At 40.8% G+C, this 19312-nt stretch overlaps 1 protein-coding gene across 1 annotated transcript; it reads right to left on the bottom strand.

The window, feature by feature from the left end:
• Positions 1-1889: 1889 nt before the first annotated feature.
• On the bottom strand, positions 1890-19014 carry TMEM123 (transmembrane protein 123). The gene is made up of 6 exons (XM_027677346.1): positions 18906-19014; positions 13403-13462; positions 11286-11351; positions 6368-6559; positions 4761-4914; positions 1890-3697 (listed from the first exon to the last, which is right to left on the bottom strand). Exons 1-6 carry the CDS (start codon positions 18964-18966, stop codon positions 3673-3675), a joined length of 558 nt encoding a protein of 185 aa, XP_027533147.1. The 5' UTR covers positions 18967-19014; the 3' UTR covers positions 1890-3672.
• Between the last annotated feature and the right edge of the window lie 298 nt (positions 19015-19312).

Genomic DNA, 19312 nt, shown 5'->3' with positions numbered 1-19312 from the left:
CCACATGTTACAGTGTGTAAACTTAGTACCAAGTACTTCACTTCTCTGTTTGCGAAAACAATACAGCATCAGTAAGTCAAGCTAAACTGATCCAAAAGAAAGATCTTTGTTCTAACAGAGTCTAGGACAGGAGGTAAGGCTGCGATTTGCCCAAGGGAAGATAGTTTTAATTCTAAGGGAAGAACATAGTCTTTAGAAGAGTCATATATGCAACAATCAGAGTAAGAAAAACTTGTACACACACTCTTTGCTTTTCGTTATGAACCCTGTCAAGGAAAACGAGTTACGGAGTTTTTCTTCTAACACTTTAGAAGCACCCAGAACCTCAGGGCCGGGCAGGTACAATACCTTGGTTTCCCAGCATGTTAAACTTGATATAGAGAAGTCAGTCAAACAACAGACACTCAAAATTTTGAGTATAAGAGTGAGAATGTATTTCCTCTTGGTGTTCTAAAAGAACACCTAAGAGCCCCCAGAACTTGGAGTCCCTTTTATTCTTTCAATTTTCAGAGTTCCTGAATTGGATGTTTTGACGTATAGGGATAACCTGACACTGAAAGATAAAATTAATCATTGTGCCAGTCTTAAGTAAATCAAACAATAAATTTTAAAGCAAGCTAAAGCTTAGACACTGCAGTATCAACATGAGGAATTGCAAGTCCCTGGGTCTAGGCAGTTTGTGAGGACTGTAAAATGCAACTTCCTAAATTAATTTTAACAACTTTCCTGGTTTTTAAGACTGCTGTCTCGGTCCTACATGAACTGGGACTCCTTCAGTGTTTTCTAGAGAACATGATTACATTCGGTACAGGTCCATGCTCATTCCATCTGCTGTCATTTTGTTGCTTATATTTTTTCAATAAAGCATGTTAAGAATGCTGTGTAAGTCTTCAGGGCAAAAACAGAGTGGCATGAATATGTAAGAGCTTTAACAGTCGCTAAACAAAAAGGAAAGATATGAAAGATTTACAAATTTTCAAGTTACTGAATATTATCACAGTAATGTGATCTTACTTAAATAGGTTTTTTTTAAGTAAACCCCAAAGAAAGCACCATTTCTGGACTACTTTGAAGCTTTTGATACAGGGCTCCATCACTACAATTAAGCTGGAAGTGCTATGATTTCGTACTGGATTATAGGCTAAAGGAGCGTTGCATGAAAAGGGAAGACCTGTGGGAGGAAGGTAGAATGCTGCAGCCCTGAGATGTGACTGTAAGGCTGATCTTGATGTGTTTGAAGGGCCAAAGTAGCATTCATGATAGCTGACCTAAGGTGGCTATGTTCTGTAACCATTGGATGACTTCCCCAGCCTGTAATATTAAATGAAATACATTTTAACATGAAGCACAAACCCATGAGTTTTAAGGATAAAAAAATGAGAGTAAGGGTTGTGCAAAAGAGCTGTAATAATTAATTGAATGCTGGTGATGGGCTTAAAATGTGATACTGCAAATGGAGTTCTGTGATGTGTCACAAGAGGGGTTCCTAAGCAAGACAGAACTATGAACTGCTTTGCTCAGCCATCGGTACTAATGAGAAAACAGACACACAGTCCTGGAGAGGGGATGGACTAGAAACAATTAAATCATCTTTACAATATCAATAAATCCACTTAATGAAAGGCTGAGTGACTGTAGCATAAGTATACCTCCAAACACCTGAAAGAAGGTCAAGTTTTATATTTGCACTGACACCTGTGAAATCTTGAGCACATACTTCTGCTTTACTGTAGTAATAGGATTACAAAATACATTAGAAATGACTGAGCTGGGCAAAAATGCACTAGGTCTGGTATTCTACTGTATAAAAGTATATACAGTGAACATTTCTTATTCAATGGTTATGACTGTAGAAAGAATTGAGGGAATTATGAAAATTCAACTGAAACTGATGTAGTAATTCCAAAGATTTAATTTTATTTATTCATCTGTATAACAGAGGTGAGACAATCTCAGTGATTGAGTTGCACTTAATTGTCTTAATTTCTACAAAGTAAGGAATTACAGTTCTATGAAAGATTTTTTTCTCTAACTCTTCAAGTCAAATCCAGTAATTTTCCACCAAACACCACAATTAATAAAAACTACAAAAGTTACTTCAAATCACTCTTTCTCTCTCCCTGTACCTCAATCTTGGTAAAAAAATGAAACAGCCCTGTACCCCCTTTTTCAGGTGTGTAGCTGGTGCTAGTGAGATGACTCATTAGCCATGGTTTTTCACATGGAGTAGTAAAAAAGGAAAAAATATCCATATGGCCACTTTAACATTGCATGTCAGAATAAACTATTGCTTAACAAAAAAATGAACCTATTCCAGAGCTGTACTCATATTTCTCCTGATGCAGTGTTCCCCAGCCCCATGACAGACCTAGATGCAGTTCCCATTGTGACATTCCTCACCTGTCACCACCTCCCCTCTGTGCCCTGCATGAGCGACTAGTGCCAGCAACTAGGATGGTCAAACCCCACCGCACCAACCCTTTCAGGGAGGGGTCTACAAGTGCAGCTTGAGCAAGACTGAACAATTACTCAGTGACATAAGGAAACGCAAGCCTGTGTTTCCTGGTCCTTGTTCTAGTTTTCCTTATACCAGTGTAAATCAGGAGCCCATCTACTGAAGTCAGCAGATTTACCTCAGTGTGACTGCAGAAGTGATGTGGGAGCAGCACCAGCCATCCTGCACAGGACCCCCAGTGCAATTGGGCCTTAATCTAAAGGTCTTCTGACAGATGGCCCTTTACCTTCAGTTGGACTTTTGACCAGATCTCTGTACACATGTGCCAGCAGTACCAAGTTCTGAATACAGTTGTAAAAATGCAGTTTATAGTTTTCTAAAATGCTATCTTATAGTATTCCCCTTCTGTATGTAAGTTTCAGTCATTATCAAATGCTACTAAAACACTGCATACAGTTTTGTAATAATAAAGATCAAGAGCCAAGTGATTGCTTTGTTCAACTTAAAAGCCAATTTTGAGAAGCAATTTTTGTATTTTTTTTATTTATGATGGCACAAGCTTCATTAGCACATGCTAGAAAAAAGAAGCTTTTAGAGAACACAGTCATGGATGGATATCTCCAGTCTGTCCATGCTTCCTGCAGCTTGTCTCGTTGTACAGCCTATTAAGGAAAGTATCTGCAAGTCACTGGTGAGCTAATGACTGACACTTAAAGTATTCATCACACCTTCTATACAGTTAGCTAAACACACCCCTTTATACTCTATTAAAAATTAACTGAGTTGTTCAAAATCCAAAATTTCTAAACTAAAGTTCACATCAAACTTCAAAATAAATACAATTTAATACAAAATTTTAGAAAAAAAAAACACCTGAACTTACTTAGAATTGCAATGATATAATCACATGTGCTAGTAATTAGCTATTTCAGAGACCTGTGTGTGTACGTTAAAATGACTCAATATGTGATTTTGTTAAATCTGGCTACAAATACTGGAATAAGAAAATACTGTCTCTACGAAGTGCTGAGTTCCTCTTACTCTTATGAAAGCCAATGTAAAAAATCAGGACGTTTAAAAAAACTTCTCAACATTTTGCAGGGTAACACCCACAGGTTTAGAGACTGTGATCATCTTTATGAAAGAAACTCTTTCAGAAGCAAGTTACAACAGCTGTGACAGGGTGGGTTTCCAACACTGTCTTCCCTGAAGTCTCTTTAAATGATGGCATCATGTTCATCACTGGAATAGAAACACAGTAATTAATGTTTTGCACAACAAGCAACAGTCAACATTAGAAAGAGCCATCTAGCTGCTGCTGAGAAGGTTATTTTGTGAGCAGAGGCCACCTTGCTAAGAAGGGTAAAGGGCTCATTGATCTGGGAGTTACAGTCCTCTCTGAGCCAAGCCTGAAGTCAACTGAACGATTTCATTTTGTCAACACTCCTCCAGCTTCAGTGGCCTTATTAACATCTTGCCTTTCACATTTCATTCACGTATTTCTACATCAGCTGTTGCTCAGGCATGTTTATTCTGTCTTACCTATACCCAGTAGCCACAGTTAACCAAAGTCACTGTACAAGCTCAGCAGCAGGTTCCCTGTGTTTTAAAGACACTGCTGATGTGAAGTCTACAATATCCATTAACAAACACCACTGCAGGTAAACGTGCTGCAATGACTGATTTAATTCCACGACCGGTAAAGCAGGAGTCAAGATGGAGAGAAAACAAAAGGCCAATATCCCAACAATCTAATGACGTCATCTCACTTAAACAAGTTTCTTGACTGAGACAGATGATACTGAATAGGAAAAGAAAAGCAACCTTGTTCTTAAACTAAATGTGGGCAAGTATGGAAGCCTGAAAGAAAACTGAGTAGAGCTGAGTATAAATAGCAATTTTTAATGAACTTCACTACAAAAAAAGTAACAGCAAGAGGGAGGAAAACATTAAAGAATGATGTCTTCCTGACACTAGAAGAAAGTGTCAAGAAGAACCAGAAATCTTGCAAATTACAGAAGGAGTTTCAATGAAATATAAACTATTCATGGAATAGCTAAAAGGCAAAGATCCTTAAAAAAAATTATATAATACATCAGAGAAAAAATCCCCACAGAAGAGCAGCATAATACTAATGAGGAATAGCTGAAATGGTGAAAGACAAATCATCACAGTTAAATCTCTTAATGATATTAATATAATGTACATTAACCAAATGTATCAGAGTTCATTCTGCCCATTCTGTTTGTCCTGTTCCCTTCAAGAAAATAATAAATGGACAAGGGACAATTCCTTGTGAACTTACATGGTTCTGTACTGAATGCCTCTTCTGGAGTGATAGGTTTTGCATCCGATGTAGAGAATAACTAGGACTCCAAGAGTCAGCACAATGCCACCAACAAAACTGCCCACATCGAACCTGGAGGTTTTGGCTACACCAGCCTCAGATTTTGATGTGGCTAAAAAGAAGAAAACAAAAGGCACCTTTCAGAGCCTGCAAAATTGTGTTTTGAGGGATCCCTCTACATCCTGCCCTCCCCACTGACATATCATCTAAAGACCCAATTAGACAAATTTAACAAAGATCACTTGACAAGATACCAGCCAAGCATGCTGAAACCTAGGGCTCTGGTTTAAAGTACCACATTCTGGTGACATAGGAGCAGCTGATCCAACTGCTTGCTGTCTCTGAAAGACTGACTACCGCTTCTCCTCTCCATGTCCCTCTTTGCCCTGCCTTTTCTTCCCCCTGGTCTCCCCTCCTACACAAGGAGCTCCTGCCCTTCTTAGGGCACACTAGTGCTTTTCATACCCTCCAGGAGCAAATTTAACTCACTAAACTGGCCTGAAATTAACACAAGCATAAAAGGAAGTTGCTTTTATTCAGATGAGCGTACTGAGACAGCCTGCAAGAGAGGTCCAACAGCCACCAAGTCAGTCAGTATAGTGACACAGTGGGAGCGAAACACTTTTGGTGGCAATGAGCTGTTGGATTGCTTTACCTTGTCTCATGGAATTGGGAATTGTACTCTCGCTGTCCTAAGCGAGATCAGCTCTGCAGCCCAATACAAGTATTGACATAGACAACACAATCACACAGAAGCTATAGCTGTTTTACTGTTAAAACTGGTTACATCTGCTACAAACTCCCACTGAAAGACAGTCTGTGCCTGTTTCTATTTGTACTTGCTACAGAGACTGTTACATGGTCAACTAAAAGTTCTGCTGGTGACAGCTTCACCTACCCAATAATGCTCCACTGATATATGTGCAACCCTAATCTGTTTAGAAGGGTAAGCAGGAAGTGATGTGAGCAAGCAGCTAACTGCAAGGAAATACTGAATTCTGTGCTCACTGGTTTTGTATTAAAGGGTAGTATTAAACTGTATTGGACAACTTTACATAAAGTGTGACTCATCCATAGTCATGCTCTGTCCTCTGTTAGGGATAAAATTCATTACATTGCTAATGGAACTCAGTCTTTTTACCAAGCCAGTAGACATATTCTGACATACAGGTCAGCTGTGAGAAAGGAAGTATTAGAGATGAGTTCAAGTTCAAACTGCAGAAAGGAAAGCTGAACAAATACAGAAGTTGCATTCCAAATCCAGACTTTCTCCTTAACATTGCTAATCTCTGTGCTGGTGGCTGCTGGTTCAGACCACTTGCCTGGGTTTTTTCCCTAAACATGTCGGGCCTCTCAGGTTAAGTGAATCTTTATTTCAGTAAGCAGAGTGCTCAGAGCAACATTATTGTAACCAACTTAGTAATGAAACCCCATTTTGGTCTTGTTTTTTCTACATGCAAATGCCTTCTTTCTTCCTTTTGTTACACTACTGTAAAACTAACCATTCTACAACCTATATGAATGTGTATACAAACCTTTATGAGCTTCCTGAACTGTGAACTCACCTGTTACAGAAGTGGAAGAAATCTTGGAAGTGGTTACCACTGTAATAGAGAGTTGTGATGATGTGACTGATGAAGCTGCAGTGGATCTTATTGTCTGGCTGGTTTTGGTGGGCTGAGTTGTCAAGATGACAGACATATTGGTGATGGTGGGCTGAGTGGTACTGGTCAGATGAGTAGTACTGGTGGACACACCTGGGAAATTTTTATTTGTGATACCACATAGAAAAATACATAAAAATAATAAACTGCATACTCATGAAGTAAGACAGCACTTATTGTGCCCAAAAAGAACAGCAGAGTAACAATGAAAATGCTGCTACATAAGTATTCAGGTTTGCATACAGACTTTCCTTTGGAAAGACATAACTTCTGATTTCTGGCCTCAAGGTCATGAATGGTTTAAAGGGAAGGCTGTAAAGAAAACCTGGATAACTTTTAGAAGGGTAATTTTTTTTTTTTGATAACACTATCCAATTCCATAGAATGATGCCTAATTTACAGTATTTTAAAATGCAACGAACTTCTGGTCAAGAGTAACTTTCAATTGGAAGCACCCATTTTTTCAGACAACAAAGCTTTTCTAATAAGAACAGATTCTGCATTAAAATTCCCCCCCTCTAATTTTAGTAATTATTTAATTTTTAATTTGCTTTTGAATGAAACACTAGCATTACTAAGGCTCCATAGATATTAAAAATTACCACAGAGAATTCTGTATTTATGTGAAACTCAAGGTTCATGTTTTCCACACACGATAAAAGTTCAACTAAAGTAAATTTGCTGGCTTATATAATCTATTTAGTAGTGATCTGTCTTGTCAAGGTTAAAACAAAGATTGGAAAGGTGTTTCACAAGTTTAATGGACACTTCATGTCTTTAACTTTGCTTCCCCTTCCCTCCTCAGAAAGCATTAATGAACTGTTCAGAATAAAAATACCATGATGCGAAATTCATGAATAATAGGGATTGATATTTATAGCAAAATCCTTAGAACCTTAGTGGAAGGCAGCCAGAGAGAATGATTTTAAAGCAATTCATTATTTTTCTAAGAAGGAAGTAGCAAGAAACATGAGCCTGTTATGCAACTAACATTTCTCTAAGCAGACAGTATGAGGCAAATAGCTTTTACACATGAAAAAATTCTAGATAGAAAAAGCTCCCTTTGTAGCTGTCTACTTCGGCATTATTTCTATAACCTCACAGAAGCTGAGTTCATTTTAAACGCCACAAAAGCTTTTTATTATGGACATTCAAATGTTTAATTATACCCAGGTTTTCTTACAATTGTGTAAAATTAAAATAACTGAAAAAATAGATAGTTTCATCTCAATCCCAGAGTAAACTTGATATTCAATTTCTGCTTTTTTTTATATACAGTATCTAAAATGGTTCTATAGAATAATATTCTTGTAAGTGTGGTGTAAAACATGAGGAACTACATACAGAACTCTGTCTTTGCTAAGATTTAAATATCACAGCTTCCAGTACTGATATGAACATTAAAAACTTTTAAGAAAAACAGCAGTACAACAGTGTAAGCATTCAGAAAGGAACTGGCCTACACAACACTTCTGAGACATTCAGCATTAAAACTACTGAAACAGCCTAATACAGTCTCAATAGTAAATGTTATTTGTTTTCCTGTTCTTTATTGTTGTAACTGCATTGTGCCATAACCCTAGGATACACTTTGAAATGAGCATTCATTGAGCTGGAACAGCTGGAGTACTATATTCACGTACTTACCTTGTTACAATTAGGAAATTCAGTTCCTCTATGAAGCATGTGTAAAATACATCAGATAAAATTCAGGGCACATTTTAATAGTGACAGGTAAACTCCCCAAAGGCACAGTGATCTATAAATATCAAATCGTTCCCCATTGTAGGAAATAAGCAATGAAATGTCTGTATGGAAACCACCTACATTATATGACATGAAATCACACCTGGTAACTGCATGCCTAATATAAGCAATATCAAAAGAAAGACAAATCTGAATGCAAGTGTCAAGCAGTCAGTTTTCTGTGGGGTTTTTTTCAGCCATGATTTCTGAATGTCAAAGCAGCTTCTCTTTCTGAACAATGGCTAATTGTTCCATGCATAACATTATGAAACAATGTTACACAAAGATGGTAATTATTCCATGGGTATCAAATTACCCTACAGAAAACCTGAGTCATGACAAAAAATATCCAAACATCTATGAGGAACTTCAGCACATTTGCACATTACTTCTTCCCACCTTAGTTTCCTACTAGCAATCCTTTTTTCTTACAGCCCTCAATGATATAACATTAACAGTAAAGTCTGTTTAATCTCCAGACCTATCTTTCCTGATGTATTTAGCATCAGTCATTTCAAAACATCAGTGGGAGTCTATTTAAGGCAGCTGGAGAATTTGGAAAGCTGACATAAATCAGGCACCAATCTGTTCTTCTCTGTCTTTGAAAAATCTTACCCATACTATTTTACAAACAGAGTTAAGATGAAAGAATACAGCAACATCTGTTCTTTTATCTCTTATTTCCCTAATCACTTTTCCCCAAAGACCAACTGGGCTTCATCGAACATCACACTAAACAAACCCTGACTGCCTGAGTTAATTTTTTTTGTTAAAGAAGGATGCCAGTAATATAGTTAAGGTTTATGATGCTTTGTATTTAAAAGAGTAATATTTTACTTAGTACGCTACCTATGTTTAAACATTAAATAGCTATGCTATATCCATCAATCAAAATATACATATATAGCATATAGGTAAGAATTCTTAGCAGCATGCACTACTACTCCCTTAATGTTCTAGCTGAAGAATGAACACAAAACTCAGATTGCATAAGCACTGTGCTAACATACAAAATTGTTATGCTCTTCCTAAAATAAACTCTCCTTTGCATGGAAAATGATTGAACTTCTGTTTCCGCCATAAAGAGCTCCCTCCCCACCCCTGCCCCCCCCAAAAATAATGGCAGAGCCTTTAAGCAAGAAGAGGTTGAGACAGATAATCAAAATGGATGAACGTTGTATTAAAATCTATGAAGTTTCTGATGACAAAATAAAAAAGACAGAGAAGGATGGGAATCATAAACCTTGTGAAGCAAGGCATAGCTAAGCTATCTCTTAGCCTTATACTGTGCCTAACAGTAAAGGGCTCAGGCCTCTTTTTTCTGTTATTATCCAGACGCAGTAAAGCTCAGACCTCTACAAGAAACCTGCAAGGGCTGGAGCAGAGAGCAGGAGGAATGGAGCAGAAGGTTGGTGAAACACTGTGGCAAACTATGGCTTTGCACTTTTAGGGGAAGGCTGTAAGGCAACAAGTAGATTACAAAATTCTCACAACTTTCCAAGTTAGACATGCTTAAACTGGGACTCTGCAGGCAATGGAATGAGACACTGCACCACTTGCTTGCTATCTAAAGAAAGGTCCTTGCAAAGTTGTTTTGTTGGTTCTTTTTCTCTCCTAGTGAGTATTTTATACGTAAATAGAAGCAACTTCTGAGTGTGGTAGCTCAGAGCTTATCTAGAGGTTACAGGGACAGAAAGTAAGAGCTGTACTGGAAATGTAATGACATAGCTGGGACTTTATGATCAGCATAAAACCCCACAAGTACACAAAGTATCTTGTGGTAGACCCAGTATTTCTGCTCTGCTTTCACATGGTTCTAAGCACAAAGGGGATCCAGTTTCTAGAACTAGCTTCTCTCAGATGCAACCTTTTATCTGTGCATCACAGCCCGAACAACTGCACGACATTAACTCTTATCCAGTCCTTACTAATGTAGTGAAATTTGCCTGTGCAAGTTCTTCCACAACATGAATTTTTTTATTTCCTTTTTTAATAATCTCAGACTGACATAGCCGACGGAACACCGTATTGCAAGTGGATGAACTGTTTGTTTGTTCTACAAAGATGTGTTAATATGTTATTCATGTTGGAGCATCACAAAGGCAATATTGCTGCCTTGGGAAATAATTCTTACCTAAAGTTCTTTTGCCAGGTTGTGAAAGAAATAAGGTAGTGCTAGAACAATGCAAAAGTACCATGACGGATTGTTCCATGTCTGTCACTTGTGTCTTGCTTAAACGGTGCTATTTTGTGCTATGAGCTCTAAAGGGACTACTTTCTATGGTATTAACTCCCATGAGATTGTAGTGAGGTGGGGGCCAGTCTCTTCCATCATGTCTCAAATGAAAGGATGAGAGGAAATGGTCTTAAGTTGTGTCAGGGGAAGTTCAGATTAGGTATTAGAAAAATGGTTTTCACTGAAAGAGTGGTTAGGCATTGGAATACATTGACCACGGAGGTGGTGGAGTCACCGTGTCTGGAAATGTTCATGAAGCATCTGGATGTGGCACTTGGGGATATGGTTTAGGGGTGATTATGGTGGTGCTGGGTTGATGGTTGCTCTAGATCATTTTGAAAGTCTCTTCCAACCTTGATGATCCTTATGATCATCATGATGAGTCTTATGTAAAAGGAAATAAAGGCTTACCCTTGAAACTCAAGCGCTCAGGACTTCATTATACCCTAAATCTGTTTACTGTGAAATAATATTAAACAGATACGCACTGTTTGCACAACATCCTATTCACCTTTACTCCATGAAAATGGAAGAGAAAAAGAATGAACATTTAAAAGACCAACTTCTTGCAATTCTTCCTTGAATTTTTATTTTGAATCCTGTGTTACAATGGCATTGCAAATGTAATTACTGATGAAGCATGCTACCTAAACTTGAAAAAACACTATAGATTCTTTTCAGAGTTGTTTTACATGTTGCTTCCCAGCCCTAAAATGATAATGCCTCTCTCTCAAATACCCACTTTTGATGTCCTGTTCTTTGGAATTGGTATGACCTGGGCTAGGTTTGGAGCTAACTTCTAGGTTCATAATCATGGACAGATGAACAGATACATACCTCCTGCAGATGTTGCTGCAGATTGTGTGGATGACACAGCAGTGACATTGGATGAACTGCTATTGTCTTCAAGGAAAAAAAAAAGAAAACAAGAAAATCAATATTATTCATTTCAATTTAACACACTATAATTAAAGTACCCAAAACACAATACTCTCCTCAGGGTATCTGTGTTTGCAGACTACAACAGGAAATACGGTAGAGATTATTCCATCCCAAAGCAGACAGTTTTTATCCCTCTGCAAAATACTTTCAGATCTCAGAGCAGCACTCTATCCGCAACAGTGCCCAAATGGTCTGCATCTGAATTCTTTATATCTCCTCTGTTTGCTCTCTTCCACTTCTATGTCATGTTCTATTCTCTTTGCTTTAAATAGCCATACTATCACTCACTTTCTTGACCTACTTAAGCACCATGAGGTTTTTGTGTAGTTTTTATTCCTCTACTTCAGTTCCATTTCCTGTCCCTCAATCTCTTCTTCCATTTTGCTGCATCTCTGTTGCAAACTAGGCTGATGCTGGGAATATACTGTAGTCAAGTAGGGACAAATCAATACTCTGTGAAACATCTTTCTGTAGACTTATGCTCTCTCTACAAAAAACAGTCCTAAGAAGATACCTGTTTTCAAAGACATAAAATACAAACCATGTTTCAATCATAGTGGTTTTGTTCTTCTCTCCTTTTTTTCACCTCTACTTTTCCAGTTCTCTTTTTCTTGCCCCTCCTTCCTCCTCATGTTACTTCTAGGTTTCTCAAGCACCCTCCCATTCTCACTTCTGTCCTCATTGCTGCATCCCTCTTCTGTATTTCTTATAGGTTAACAGTCTTCCTCCTGGTAAAGATCTACTGGGCTGTTCCTAGGAGTGTCACTGCCCATACTTTTCTCCCTTAATTCTGCACTGCTGAGTATGCCTATTCTGGGATTATTCTTTTCTCTGAAGTAACTGATCTTTTACAGCACCCTCCCACAGTGCTATGTGCCTTGCAGCAGCACTGTTGGTTTTCAGCATGGCTGAAAAGCAAAGCACATGACCTCAGAGATTAAGAAGAGAGCAACACAGCTACTGCAAACAAGAAGCAGATATATACCTATTTCCCTTGAATGGATCTGCTGATCTTACCACTGGAAAAGTCTAGTCTAAAACAGTTTTGTCAACGCTTTTTGCAATTGCATACATGATGTGAGCAAGCTCAGGTTTAAGAACAAATGCACCAAATTTACACCTTCATACCATGTACCAAAAAATGGGATTGTGGGAGGGAATTACTTTGCCTTTTCTTTGGTATAATCACAGCCAACTAGCCCCCCCCCCCGCTCATGCAACACTTATACTGACATACCTGGGATATTAAGTTGCAGATTTAATTGCCTTTGAGAAACAGTCTAGGATTGTACAATTACAAACGCATTCTTTCTCGGATATGTTGATTTTTATACCAGCATAAGCCATGGAGATGCCTGGGTTTAAACCTTTTCTACACTGGACCAATACTGCAACCAGAACATATCTTTGCATTTCCTCCAGGTTCTGAGTGCTTCCTTCTGCAACCCTGGGACAACTCTGGATGTGGACTGCATGTTCATACAGGTGAAAAGAAGCTACGTATACTGCCTGGAATTCGGGTGTGAGTCAGTAGTGCAATTAACACCAGCTAGAGTGAGTCAATGAGCAGAGTACTAGCTATGCACCCCACTTTTTGCCAACAGCAAATAAAATGAGAGTAGTAGTACAGGGCAAAAATTACTCAAATGAAAAAGTGTCTTGCCTTTATCCGTATTCTAGCCTAGCAGACTTCTTGGTTCTCCTTTTAACTGTAAATGGGTATTGCCAGGTGTTTCTAGTTTCACGCACAAAATTTTCCCATTTTATTTCTCCTCTCTGTTGCTCTGGGGTAACTAAGTATACGAGAACTGAGTTGTGTTCTACTGTTCCTCTTAAATAACTTTAGTTGTCCCAGAATAGATGTGACAATCAGAGTACCTTCTCCCTGCCCTACAGCTGTTCACAATTCAATAATAGACAAACTACTACAGGATAGTTTAAGGTATACAATAATACATATTGCTTTTCTCGATGTTACTGAGGAATAGCAACAGAAATGTCAAGAGCATTACCTGGCAACCTCTGGTCTGAAATCATAGTAAAAGGTGCAGTGCTGTCCATGTCTTCATTTCCTACATAAAAAACCCCAAGAATAAAATGATAGTTTTAGGTGAGTAATTACTAAGGAAAAAAAAAGTACATCATCTGTCACTTGCCTTTGGGGCATATAAATGACTAAATTATCATGGACAGGAATTAGGTATAATGATGATATAAAAGCACAACAGCCTGCTCTTAGTGCATTAAAAGTGACAATTTTTATACTACCCAACCATCAAACGAGCTGGAACTCCTCCCATCCTCTATTTTATATTCTCCATCATCCCCATCCCAGGTTCTTGTCTTCCTTGCGACAAAATGAGACCAGGAGGCAGAAAATCAGGCACCTTCCTTCAGTAATAATATCTGACCTGCATCACCTAGAGCAGAAGGAAAAGAACTTCTCACTTAAATCTTCTCCTGTGAAGTCTACAAGGCCTAGTCAGGCAGACGGGGGCTTGCTCTGGCCCTAAATGGACAACATGATAAGATAAATAGCTCCTAAGAAGTTGCACTGCTCAGTTTGAGACTGAAGGCATGTTAATGCATCCACTGGTCATTTGGCAGGTGGGAAATGGGACTGAGAAGGATCACATTTCCAAAGAACTATCATCATACCCTAGAGACTAACTGAAGCCTGACTATTTTATCCTCAAACTTGGTCTACAAACAGGTGGTAAAATTTATAGATAAACCACACAGGATAAACGGTCTGGCACTCACAAGCGTACACGAGGATTGGTTGTAGATTCTGCCTTTGCCAAGCATAGTTTAGTTGTGATCACTTAATATTGTGGTAAAGACAAACAAATAACCTGAACTAAGTCTGACAGAAATAGGGTATTTTCTTAGTGGTTACAAAACCTTAGTGAAGATCTCAAAATGGTAAAGTCTGCAAATACAAATGGCAAAATCGTGCAGTATCAAGATGGAGGGCAGCACTGCAAGATATTTTAGACTGTTTAATTAGGGAGCTCAGGGAAAAACACACAAACAAACAAAGAAGGATGGGACACAGCTAAACTAAGCTTTCCCAGGGAGGACCCAATCCTGCAAGATGTGGTCAACATCAGAGTGATTGCCCCCCATTAAACAGTGATCTGATTGAGGAAGCTAAGCCAACATAAAACTGGCATTACCCCCTTTCCAACAGCACACAATGTATTTTGCTGCATCAACCAGCAGAACGGACTCCCTGTATGATTAGATGAAAGAGAGGGGCAGGAAGCAGAGGTGGAAGGGAAGACAGGACTGTATTAATCCTAGTTCCAATCAGCTTGGACTGCACACCTTGAAAGACATCAAGGACCTTATTCAGCTTAAAAGATGCAACTTTTCTTTCACCTCAAACTCCGAACACTGGTAATTCTCTTAATTTGAATTGCAAGCATTGGCTCTAGAATACAAATACAGCTTAAATAGGGTACTGCATAAGCATATGCCACATTGGAACACATTGCAGTGAATGCGACAGGTGAGAAAAAGAAAATCTTAAAATTACACTATTCCCAAACTGGTCTCTATTGTTAGACTGTGGTTCTGGACTTGAAGCTGCACATATCACTGCAGTAACAAGCAGGAGACTTCAAACAGGAAGGCAGGAAGGACTCCTGATTGTTAAGCAAAGGGAAAAACACCATAGTTTTTATGCAGTGGTGGCTCTGACAAGTGGAGACTCTCATTCGAGACCACAGGCTGCAAAGTGCAAGTGTCCCAAAGCAAAACAGTGAAGGGTTCTAGCCCTCTCCAGGAAGCAAAAGTGCAAGGGTTAGAAATCTGCACTGACCCAAGTGTACACATGCATGGGCGAGTACAGGAAGGAAGGGGGGAGAAAGCAGGCAGCCAGCTGCAGCATCCTGTGCACCAGCAGAAGCAAAGCTCTTTGGGACCCAGCAGTAGTTACAGTATTGGGCCTACAAAACATTGTGCTGATGTTTGTTCCCACCATGATCCAGAAGAGAGCACAAAGAAAGAAAGGATCTCTGTGTTCATTTTCCACGATGAAATGGAACCAAAACAAAGATATACCCAATTTAAAACTGTTTCAAAGCAACACATACTGGGAAGTAACAGAGAAGGGGGATCAACGTCATTGTTGTCAGACAACTCTATTTTCCTCTCTTTAAAGTCGGGCACAGATGCAGTTAAAACCATGACTGTGTGTGGTTGGTCGGGGTGTATCTGAAGGCAAGTGTGCTTCCTGTGGAAGCCTATGTCACAGTTTGGCATGCCAAGAGCTTTCAGGGCCTCTTGTGGTTTTGTTGTTCTAGTGTGTAAAAAGTCATGAGTTAGAGACAATTTGGATAAGCAAACTTTCAGAGGGGCAAAATCAGTTCAGTTCTTCCAGCTTTATAGCTGGAATTCAGTTTTCCAAAGTGGCAGAGACAGGAGCTGAAGACTTGCGTTTGTGTTATAGATGTAGATAGATGCAGGGTGAGTGACAGGGATCGCTCCAATACTTGTTGAAAATGAACAGGACAAGATGTTAAGTGGACTTGATTTTGCTTGCAAAAATCAACACAGTGGATAACATTCACGTTTGGAATCCGTAGTCTCCAGCTCAGATACATACCAAATTACTGTTCTCCATAGAAGAACCCTGGTAGAAGAACTCTACACTAATGAGTGGCAATACTCATTCAACTCCCTGCATGTGACAAAAATCCATTTGCCCGCTCCCACCTTTACGTATAAAATAGACACATTTCTAAGGACTCACGTGCTTTATGTCTAGTGTAGCTAAACCTCACGCTGCAGGAAGATGCTGGTATATAAACTCTCATTTTTACTAAGCACAATTTTACACATTCATTTTGGGAACATTTCAAAAGTGATATATAAATTTCTCTCTGGGCATTTTCCCTTTTCAAGTTTGATGCCTAGCAGACATGTAGGACAGTTTTATGCCCAAGTCATTTCCGCTTTTGTTGGTTTAAACCAAAAAGAACAGAAGCACCAACAATGTGCAGCCCATCAGAAAGATCTCCCACTTGCTCAATAACCTGTACGTAATCCAGGTAAGTAACAGTGGAGGTGCTGGAATGGTTAAAGCAGAAATGTTAAAGCAGCAACATGAATATAACCATCCCCTAGATAGTCTCCACCATCAGCATAGTCATTCTTATCAGCTGAAACGGCTAAGATTAAAATTCTGGAGGTTGAAATAAAAGCAACTCCCTGACCTAAAATCCATTGTAACAGCTGCCAGGCAATTCTGACAAACCATAAATTCAAATCCCTGCTTTCTGGAAACTTTATTTTCCTTTTGATTCAACAATGTCTTTTGGTACCTATTTTTGAAATTATGTACTTGACCTGCCAAGAAGGTCTCTCCTGAGAGAGAGGGCAGGCATGATTATTGCAGCAACTTTTTGGACAGGTCCTCATACCTTATCATTGTGAAACTACCTCACAGTCTTGCAAAGGAAAGCATAAACACCATTGCATAGATGGAAACAACGCAGACCCATGGAATCAATTCTCAATCCCAGTCAATTTGAGACTGAAAAACTACACTCCCTTTTGCTGTCACCCAAAATCTAAGAGGTGGGAGAATATGGTGAAATCAAAATACCATGCCTGTTTTCAGGTCTGGAGGCTGCTGATGATCATTTTTTGTATTGCAATGAATTTTGTATATAGGTAAGCTCTTGGAAGATGTCACTAGCTATTTTTTCTGAGCCGAGCAGGAAGGGGGTGGGGGCCACTTCCTGACAGGGAATCTCTTTACTCAGATACCAGGAAGCCAGCTGGATTTTACATAATAGTGGGAAGGATTTTTCCTAAACCATAACAACATTTTGGTGATGTTTCTCCCACCGACTTGACCAACATCTAGAAGCAAACTGTTCAACAGAGTAAAAGAGCAGCGTTATATTGAAATAACCAGTCTGCCCAAAAATCTTAATTGGAGTGAAGAGGACAAATCTACTGCTACTTTCACTTTTTGCAAATCACAGGACTTGATGGGTTTCACACTTTCTCCTGTACCATTGATTAGATAATCACAAACTTTTGCTGAAACCAACACAAATCTCAGCAGTACTTTCTGAAAGTTTTTAAGTTGACTAGAAAAAAAAAAAGGTATTTCAACACATACATTAAACTGAGCCTTAAAAGGGCACAGCTTCTCTCAACATATTGTAACTGGGCTCTAGACAACAAATTTACACATAGAGGAAGGACTACACTAGACTGACAAAAGTCAGATGAGATCATCGCTGCCCCAGGAGACAGCACTGACTGTACACTGCGTTAAACTAGCACATGCACTCAGGAAGCAGCATGATAAAAAACAGACCAATGCAATCTTGTATCAAATGAAATGACAGTCTATTATTGTTAAATGGGGGCCAGAAGATCTTAGCAAAGCAATAAATAGGTTACCTGTAAACTTTTTCCAAAAAACACTTGCCTTTTTTTGAAAGGGCAATTATAAAGGTGTTTACATTCCTCATTTTAGGGTTGTTTTTTTTTTTGGTATCAACTTTATTACAACTTCACCAGATTAAGCAACAGCATAGTAACCCTGCTGGACTGACTGAGATTCTTCAATGGTATTTGTGGCAGGTTAATTCTGGTACGTATCTTCTGGTTTCTTTAACTTTGGAAAATTGTGGGGCACTGTATGGGACATTACAGTCTTCTGAAAAGGCAACCATGGCATCTCAGACCTTTATATCTCTTGCTTTATTTCAGTGCATGTCAACGATTATCCCGACTCTGGTGTTCTGAGCTGAGCACGAGCAAACACAGGCTGTGTATTTGCTAGAACCAGCCATCACAAAGAGGCACTGCTGCTTCTAGCGCCTGACAGAAACACGACAAAGCACAGCGTCTGTCCCACCCGCACCGCCACGATGACCCCAAAGCCCCCGTTAAAAGCCCCTCGCCGTAAGTACTGCCCCAGAGAACAGCACCCAGAAGGGGCCGGGAGGGTCCCCTTCCAGCCGGGCCCCGCCTGGGGCAGCGCAGCGCCCCGGGCTCCCCCGTGCCCCTCTCGCCATTCACCTGCCGGGCCCTGGGACGCCGGCAGGGTGCGGGGGCATCTCCCGCCGTGCCTCTCGCTCCCGGGAGCGGAGCCACGGGCGAGCCGGCCCAGGCGTGCCCGCGCATCCCTCCGGGAGTGTGCAGCCCGGACTCAAACCGCTCCTCCGGAGCTTCTTTTGTAATTGTTGCTGCTCCTTAAAAAACATCCCGAATATTAACCCTTCCCCCCCGTTCCTGTCACAGTTTCCTGAGAAGCCGGCTGTGCGCGTGGTGCGACCTCGGCTCCCGCTCGGGAGCGGAGCGCCAGGGACCGCCGGCCCGCCCCGCTGCGGGGCACCCGCGCCAGCGGGCAGCCCCCGCCCCGCTCCCGGCCGCCAGCGACGGCACCAGGCCCGGCCCGGCCGAGGTGCCGCGGCAGCCCCCGGCCAGGGCGGCTGCGAGGGGAGCCCGCCGCGCCCGGCCCGTCCCCCCGCGGTCGCTACTCACGGGAGCCGGGGGCGAGCAGGAGCAGCAGCAGCGCGCAGGACGCGCCGCCGAGGAGCCGCATGGCCGCGGAGGGGCCGTCGGAGCTCGCCGGGTGCGTCTGCCCACGGCGGCGCGACGGGCCGGGCAGGGGCGGAGCTGACACGGGGCGGGCGCCGAGCCGAGACCCCCCGCCCCCGAGCGGGACGGGGAGAGGATCAGTGAGGGGGCTGCAGCCCGTGCTTCCGCGGGATGGCCTGTGGAGTTATGTCTTTCCCGCACACCGGGATCCCTCTCTCCCTATTTTCCTGCAGTGTGGGCGGCAAAGCGTTGTGTACCCGTAACAATAACCTAGTAAGCGGCGAGATGTCCGCACTTCACGGGGTGCCCAGGGAGGTGACACTCGAGTGGCGCTCTGTAGGTCTGCGAGC

This window comes from Neopelma chrysocephalum, unplaced genomic scaffold, assembly GCF_003984885.1.
Source record: "Neopelma chrysocephalum unplaced genomic scaffold, ASM398488v2 Primary Assembly neopelma1_43, whole genome shotgun sequence".
Taxonomy (NCBI): domain Eukaryota; kingdom Metazoa; phylum Chordata; class Aves; order Passeriformes; family Pipridae; genus Neopelma; species Neopelma chrysocephalum.
Note: the sequence above shows the minus strand (reverse complement) of the source record. Positions and strands in the feature narration are given on the sequence as shown.